This window comes from Orycteropus afer, unplaced genomic scaffold (genome assembly GCF_000298275.1).
Source record: "Orycteropus afer afer isolate SDZICR_OR568_19922 unplaced genomic scaffold, OryAfe1.0 scaffold00841, whole genome shotgun sequence".
Taxonomy (NCBI): Eukaryota; Metazoa; Chordata; class Mammalia; order Tubulidentata; family Orycteropodidae; genus Orycteropus; species Orycteropus afer.
In genome coordinates this window covers 235,311-243,880 of record NW_006922428.1, presented here as the reverse complement: position 1 = coordinate 243,880, position 8,570 = coordinate 235,311, and the positions used below count along the sequence as shown (strand labels likewise).

The following is an 8,570-nucleotide window of genomic DNA, read 5'->3' as shown; positions in this document are numbered from 1 at the left end:
CAAAAATAAACACTTGGGGGTGGCAGGAAGAACCCCCAAAATCCTTTCCTTCCCACCCACCCCATCTCAGATACAGGAAGAGATGCTCCCTCTCCCTTATTGAAAAGCCCTGTTTAAAAATAGATTATACTATCAAAATGGCTGAGGTGGGTGACAGGGAGACCTGGAGTACTGGCTGGAGTGGCCCCCCAGACGGGAACCACCCCTCCAAAAACCCTCCATTGGGAGGTAACAAGGACCCCAGGGAGTTTGGCAGACAAAGGAATGGCTTCTCAGGGAGGAGAAGAACAAAGGGAGCATTCCTCCCTCACCAAAAGTTGGTTGGAAAAAAGGACAAGCTGTCTGAAAGAAATGTTTGAGAAGTGAAAAGTCCTATTCTAAGGGCGGGATTCTTCCTTGCCCAAGCCCCAAACAGTTAAACGGTGCAAAATTCCCCCTAGACCCTTGGGTATGTACAGGAATAAAAAAATAAAACCACCCACCTAAAAAGGAGACAGGGCTCCTACATCTCTCCAAGGCTGGCTGAGAAATAAATAAAGAAATGTTCTTCTTATGCCAGACCCTGATTGTCTCATCTTGGGGGAAAATGTAGAGGTAGGGGAGGTGTCCTCACCAACCCTCTAAAAGGGAGGGCTACGCTCTCCCAGTGGCCTTCAAAAAATAAATAAATAAACCATCTCTACTGCTGAAGTAGAAGACGAGTAAGAGCGGCCACTGGGGGGGGTGACAAAGAAGGTGTTTTCTTTCTCTCTCTCTCTCTCTCTGTGTGTGTGTGTGTGTGTAGGGGGTTGATGGTTATTGAAAAATTCTTCTTCCCAAGAGTCCCCATCCCACCAGACCAGAGCATGAGTCTGTCAGTTGAACTGTTTCTCCTTGAGAAGGCTGGCTGGAGAGAAGATTGCAAGCATGGATGGAGTGACCCCAGCAGGAGGTGATGGTGGTGGTAGTCATGGCTTCTGGGGCCCTGGGGAGAGCACCACAGGGGTCGAAAGGCCATCCACGCTGATAGAAGGAATGTGCACCTGGGCGCTGCCACTGGACGGAAACTGGGGGCAAAAACGGAGAGGGCATAGATTAGGGTCATGTTAAGGTCTTTCACCCTCTCCAGATGGGGAGAAGGGGATCCTACCTGGAAGGAGAGCTTGGCCGGGCTACGGGGTGCAATGGGACTCAGAGTGCTCCAGAAGTGAATGCTGGGGGGCAGCGAGCTGGGCGTCAGCAGCACCGGGGTCTGCGAGGAAGGGGTGGTTGGAGTTTGAGTGAGCAGAGGGTAAGTGGGAAGATGGAGGGGACTTGGTTCCAGCCCCACCACAGATACTCTACTTAGATTCCTGTGGTCACTTCCCAAAAGCCATAAGCCTAGGGGGTTCCTTAAGCCCAGACCACAACCACTAAGGCCTTGCCTGCAGGTATCTTTCAAACTACACTGGCACCGCCCCACACCTGCAACTCCTGAGAGCTCATCCTCAGTTCCTGAGACCTCACTGTGCAAGACCACCTCACAAATCACCATCCCAACAGCTCGGGCTTCACCACCAATTCTCATGCCCCACCTGGAATCTCTCAAAAGCACTCCACTAGGCCAAACAAAAAAGTCCTGCGGAAGGTCCTTAAACCATGCTCCAAGCCAGCAGTTCCCACACAACCCGTTCCTCCTTCAGTGGACTCATTGGCCCTTCAATTAATCAAGCCCCACCCCTACTCGCTTACTGAGTCCTGCCCCCCTCAGAGGGAAGGACACTCGCCTTAGCCATCAGTCCAGGTCGGCTCAGTTGCCCGCCACCTGCCAATCCCATTCGTCCAGGCCGTCAGCCCCGCCCCGTCGCAGGCACTCACCAATGTATGTGTAGGTAGCAGGGACGGCGTCAGCGCCGGTCCCGGGGCCTGCAGACTGGAGCTAGTTCCTGATCCCGGAGTCCGTTCCGGTCCCAGCCCACCCAGCAGGCTCGGGCTGAGTGGAAGCTCCAAGTCCCGGGGCTTCCGGCCCTTCTGAGGCTGGGCATTCTCTGTTCTGGACGCTGTGGAAGATGTTAGGCCCGGCTCTTGCGGGGTCGTCTCCATAACGACCGCGGGCAGGACATCCGGCCCAACCTTAGTGGCTTCCGGCACAAACCCCGCCTCCCCACTGGGAGTGGCTTCCAACTCTTCTTTGGGCCCGTCTACTTTAACTTCTGGGGGCAGTGGCCGGCCCAGCCCCGGCTCCATATTCATTTCTTCTGATTTCGGGTTCGGGGCCTCAGGCGGGGTCAGGATAACCTGGGAGGGGTGCGGGTGCAGAAGGGGCGCATAAGAATTCTTGGGGCTAGGGAAACTTCCTCCAGCGGGCCAGCCATTCATTTCCATGGCAAGGCGGGACTTAGTTCTGGAGACCCGGCCTTGGGACTAGTGGGGCTTCCTCTGGGGCAAGTTCTCCTAGTGGGGGCTGAGCACCTGGGACAAGACCGTCTCACAGGGGTGGGACTCACTGCTTCATTAAAATAGGTTCTCAAAATTTTGTTTTATGGACTAGCAGTATCTACCTCATTTACAAACTTGTTAAAAATGGAAGTTCTCAAGCCTCTCCCCAGACCCACTTAATCAGAAACTTGGGGGGGGGTGCCCAGCAAGGTGTCTGAACAAGCCCTCCAGGTGAGTCTGAAGAGTGGCAAAGTGTGAGAACCCGTGCATTAAACAAGTATGTCCAGGGGACCTACTATATGCTGGATAACAGTAGTGGCACACTTAAATCTCTTCCTTCTCAAGACTTCTATAGCTCTCTTCCCCACCTCATTCTCCAACAGGACTTCAGGGTCCATCCTCCCACAGCATCTCTAATAGGACTCATTTGGGAATTGTACCTCCCTCCTCCTCACCCTCTCCTACTGAATTTCCAGATTCCAGTCCTCACCTGCAGAGGCAGGCCAGCTTCCTCTGCCTCCAGACAAGCCTCCAAGGGGCTTGGACTGGTGCTACTGCTCCCTGAGGGGGGTGCTGCTGCTCCTGCAGAGGCGGTGCTGGGGAGCACTGAGGCTGGTCGAGGATGAGGGACTGGCTGAGGTGGGGGTTGTGGTTGCAGGGACTGGATGGTGAAGGTGGAATAGAGGCCTGAGCGCATGTACTCATTCCGGCTGCTGCGTGCCAAGCCACCTGGGCCTGCCATTCCTGTGCCCTTGGGTGTGCCTGGCTTCCCTGAGGCGGAGTCCCCAGGAGCAACGTGTACAGCAGCAGGGGCCACATTTGCCACGGAGGAGGCGACACACACCTCAGGCTGGGGTGGGCAGTCCTCAGAGGAGCACCCTGCAACCTCAGGGTAGGATACAAACTTGTAGACGAACTTCTGGCCGCTCACCTTGCGGATGATGTTCTGGGAAGGGAGGAGAGGGGATAGAGGGACTTAGAGGAAAGGGGCAGGATGGAGGGAAGGTGTGGATGGAAAGGAGGTAGAGGGATACCTCTCTTCTCTTAGTGTCATTCTTCTCACTTGGATCTCTGCTGTCTTCATGTACACACCTCTCTCCTTCCTATCTGCCTCCCCATATGTTCCCTATCTCTCTCTGCCCATTTCACATATCACTCATCTCTATCAAATTTTTAGATCCTCCCTTCTTCACTTTAAGTCTCTTCCTCTTTTTCTCCCCTTCCCTAGATTCCCCTTTCTGATTCCTTCCGAAGGCTCTCCCTTCTCTGTTCTCCCCTTTAAAATTCTTTAGTCTACTGCCCGTTTCTCCTTTTCCTGCCTACCTTCCATTTTTCTTTCCCATCTCTCTCTCCCCACATCTTCCTATGTCACTCTTCATTTCCATCTGTCTGATTCCACCCTCCATCTCAAATACACATGGGCTCCTTTCCACAGTGGGGCCCCTCTGGGGAAGTAGGTACAGGAGTAGGCTTTCTTCCTGGCTCCAAGAACCAGGGGTGTCTGTGGGCTGACAGGCTTTGGAAATGGCTGTCAGGACACAACTGTTGGAGACTAGCTAATGCAATAAGACAGAGAAATAAAATAATTGACAAGTAGTAGAAGAGACCAAATTAATGTAGAAGAATGATGTGATGAATTATTAATATAGATTATTTAAAGCTATTGACATATGAGTGGAACAGGGAAAGTTCAGTTAGAGAGAATATGGTGAGGAGGCCTCATTAATACTGTTATAGAAGTTTTAGCTAAAGCAGTAAGAAAAATGAAGTAGTAACTGACAGCAGCAGAATAAGAACATTAAAATACTGGTATAGATATTGGGGAGGGAGATCTCAAAGCTAGCCTGGGTGGGTTCCAGAACATAGGGTATTTCAGGACTGGTCTGGAGGATCTCATGGATGCTCTGGTAGTCCCACAGAGCTTCATTATTATTACACTCACTCCTCACTTAGCAACATGGTTAGGTCCTGAAGACCAGGTTGTTATGCAAAAATTGGCATTATGTGAAAATGGAGGATTACTAACTATATCATTACATAACTACTCAATTACATCATTACATAACTGCCAAACCAATGAGAATCATGACCCAGCCAAGTTGACACATAACCATCACAGCCAGCATTACTCTCACCTTGCACCTCGGCTTTTGTTACTGCCAGATATATATTGTTAATGCATAAAATAGTTGGATAGTAGATTTTTTACTATTGTGGTAAACGTGAAATGTCAGATTAACGAGATATCCAATAAGTAAGGAGTAGGTGCATTGTTCTGGAGGTTTAAACTAAAAGAATAAAATATGAAAATGAATAAATGTTATAAATATTAAAGGTGTGCAGCACAGGTCTAGGGCTGTTCTTGGAGGGGGCACGAGGAACCTGAGGGACACTGAAGCACTCTTGGGGGGGTGTCTGATTGTGGGTCAGGTATGTCATATGGTGAATTTGCATTTGTTAGAACATAAGAGGGATGAAAAGAGATTAATATTGTTTTGGAGCTTTCAGCTAAAGAAATTAAGAAAATGAAATAATTGGAATAAACACTGGCAGTACTGGTCTGGCAGTCTAAGAGGAGAAGACGATGAATATTTAAACATCTAGCTATAGGAATAAGATGATATAACTAGGGGAGCCTAGCACTGGTCGAGGGGTTCCAGAGCATAGCATAAGGAATGATCATTATTATAGTGTTTACAAAGTTTTAGCTATAGGAATAAGGTAAGAAAATTAAATGTTATCCAGGGTGTGAGGGGACAGCACTGTGCTGGGAATTTCAGAGGATAGGGTGAGGAGGGTCAGTGTTAATATTGCTATGAAGGTTTTAGTCAAAGTAGTAAGGTAAGAAAATAACTGATATAAATGTTCATGGGCCCAACACTGGTCTGAGGATACCAGCGGATGGGATAAGAAACAGCAAATTTTAATACTGTTTTCAAAGTTATATAGCTACAGCAATTTAGACAATAAAATAAAATAAATGATAGAAACGTTGGGGGTTCCCAGCCCTAGTATTAGAGGCCTTACCTTGTCATAGTAGTACCGCAAGGCCCGACTGAGCTTGTCGTAATTCATGTTGGTCTTGTTCTTGCGCAGTCCCCACAGCCGGGCCACTTCCTCTGCATCCACCAGCTTGAACTCACCACCATCCCGTGAGGTCCAGGAGATGATATGGCCATTGCCTTGCTCTCTCAGCAGCTGCAGCAGAAACTGCCACAGCGTCACAGATGGGTCCATTGCTGGGGGAGTGCTTACGCCATCCCAGGGGTCTGGAGTGCCGACAGCTCAGAGCTGAGAGGCTGTGGACACAGGAGAGGGTAGAGGTCAGCAGGAAGAGGAGTCCTTTCTTGCCATCTTGCCTCCACCACTGTCTCCAAACTCCACCATCATTCCCTAACACCTCCAAACTATATCAAACTCCTTAGCCTAGCTTTGGGTGATTCCTATAATGGGATTAAACTTGAGAACCTTGGGATGGTATGAATATATTTTGCATGTGGGATTAAACATGAAACTTCGGGGGTCAGAGGGTAGACTATGGTAGGCAGAGTAATGGCTCCTCAATAGTATGCTACCTTCCTTACATGGCAAAAGGAATTTTGCAGATGGAATTAAGATTATGGATTTTTAAATATGGACATTATCTTAGATTATCTATGTGGGACCAATATAATCACATGAGAAAAGAGGGAGGCAGAAAGAGGAGAGATGCAAGGACAAAAGAGGCAGGAGAAATTCAATGCACGAGACAGACTCAATGTGCTGTTTTTGGCTTTGAAGATGGAAGAAGGGGGCTATGAGCCAAGGAATTCATGCAGCATTAAAACTGGTAACCTTTTAAAGCTGGTAACAACTCTAAGCTCAGAGCCAGTAAGAAAATAGGCATCTCAGTCCTACTACTGCAAGGAACATAATCCTGCCAACAACCCAACAAGCAGGAATGGATTCTCCCCTGGAGCCCCCAGAAAGGAACACAGCCCTGCTGACACCTTAATTTTAGGCTAGTGAGACCTGTGTTGGACTTCTGACCTGTAGAAATATAAGATAATAAGTAACTGTTGTTTTAAGCAGGGCTTTGAATTGGCTTAAAATGGTTCAGTATTGTCGTGGTAACAAAAGACCACATAGGCACTGCCTAACAACCAAATCTATTGCCTGTAGCATTTTGATCTAAGTAGGAAGCAAACAGCTGTGCTCCACTCAAAGATGGTGGCTTACTGTGCTGCTTTCAAAGTGATGTTCTCTAGAGTCCTGCTCAAGAGGCAGACTGCCATGGTTTGATTCTTGGTTCTGCCACTTATTAGTGGTGTGACTGTGGGCATATTCTTTAACCTCTTTGTACCTCATTTTTTTCTCATCTGTAAAAGAGGGATAACAACGTTCTTATCTGTAGAGATAAAAATAAAAAATAGTTCATAGTTACTATGTAGATTATAATATTCCTGGATTAGGAGGCTATAAAAGGCTCCCAAAAGGCCCTAACCAGGGATAATAACATTCTTATCTGTAGAGATAATAATAAAAACTAGTTCATAGTTACTATGTAGATTATAATATTCCTGGACTAGAAAGCTCTAAAAGGCTGCTAACCAGAAGGCTGGTGGTTCAAACCCACCAGCCACTCCTCAGAAGGAAGACTGGACAATCTAATTCCATAGAGATACCACCTCAGGAACCCAAGGAGGGGTCTATGAATTGAATCGACTTGATGGCAGTGAGGTTTTTTTTTTTTTTTTTTTTTAATTTGTTCGTGATTCTTTAGCTGCTATTTCAAAATCCAAAAATCTCCAAAGATGAAAAGCTTCTTTGTAACTTCTTTGGAATCAAGAGCTGATTTGAAATTAAACAAGCTCTCTCTGATCTTTACTTAGTGTGAATATTCATTCATTTCTGCATACATATGTAGAAATATGAACATGGCTGATTACAGAATCTACTAAGAGTGTTATGTAACATGTGTATTTACATCATATTACCTTCTGAAAATCTAAAAATTCTAAATTCTGAAACACATCTGGCACCAAGGGTTTTGGATAAGGGAATGTAGACTTGTACCGTTATTTCCATAGGTACTGACTCATTCTTCCCTCCCTAATTTATAGAGGAGGAGACTGAGGCACTGGCTATCTCAATGACCAGTATAAAATCACACAGCTATAAGTGGCAGAGCCAGGATTTAAACCCAGAAATCAGGTACTAGTTGTCTAAACTCTTAACCATGAAGCTAAACAACCCCTCACACTGCCTGCTCCCTCTCATCATGTCTACAGAGAACAGGATTCTCCCTGTAGTTCTGCCCTTTTCCCTGAGAGCAAATAGGAAATAAACATGGATAGGCTTCCTATTCCTTAGGAAAATGAGCTTTTTAATCAGTCAACTGTCCAGATGGCTAGGATCATTGGGTTAAGAATAAAACCTTCCTCAGGTATGCAAGGATGTTTCAACATTAGAAAAACAATCAACATCTTCCATCACATAAATAAAAGGAAAAGAACCACATGATCATATCACTTGATGCAAAAAAGGCATTTGATAAAATCCAACACTCATTCCTGATAAAAACTCTTTGCAAAATAGGAATAGAAGGGACATTTCTCAACATAATAAAGGACATCTATGCAAAACCAACAGCCAACATTCTTCTCAAAGGAGAGAGACTGAAACCATTCCCCTTTCGAACAGGAACCAGACAAGGATGCCCTCTATCACCACTTCTATTCAACATAGTACTAGAAGTCCTACCCAGGACAATAAGGCAAGAAAGGGAAATCAAAGACATCCAAACTGGTATGGAAGAAGTAAAACTATCCCTATTTGCTCATGATACGATCCTATACATAGAAACCCCAAGAGACTCAACAAAAAAACTACTGGAACTAATTGAGAGATTTAGCATCATGGCAGGATACAAGATCAACATATAAAAATCAGTTGGATTCCTCTACACCAGCAAAGAGATTGCTGAAAAAGAAATAAGGAAATCATTACCATTTACAATGTTGTTGTTGTTATGTGAAGTTGAGTTGGACCCAACTCATAGCGACCCCCTCCTTGGGTTTCCAAGCGGTATCACTATGGAAGTAGATTGCCCAACTTTCCTTCCAAGGAGTGGCTGGTGGGTTTGAACCTCCAGCCTTCTGATTAGCAATCAAGTGCCGTAGGCACTATGCTGC

The 8,570-nt window shown here is 46.4% G+C and overlaps 1 protein-coding gene across 1 annotated transcript; it reads right to left on the bottom strand.

Annotated features, from left to right (window-relative positions):
- Positions 1 to 947: 947 nt before the first annotated feature.
- On the bottom strand, positions 948 to 5,634 carry ELK1 (ETS transcription factor ELK1). The gene is made up of 5 exons (XM_007958040.2): positions 5,425 to 5,634; positions 2,888 to 3,343; positions 1,837 to 2,256; positions 1,130 to 1,231; positions 948 to 1,046 (listed from the first exon to the last, which is right to left on the bottom strand). Exons 1-5 carry the CDS (start codon positions 5,632 to 5,634, stop codon positions 948 to 950), a joined length of 1,287 nt encoding a protein of 428 aa, XP_007956231.1.
- Positions 5,635 to 8,570: the final 2,936 nt, after the last annotated feature.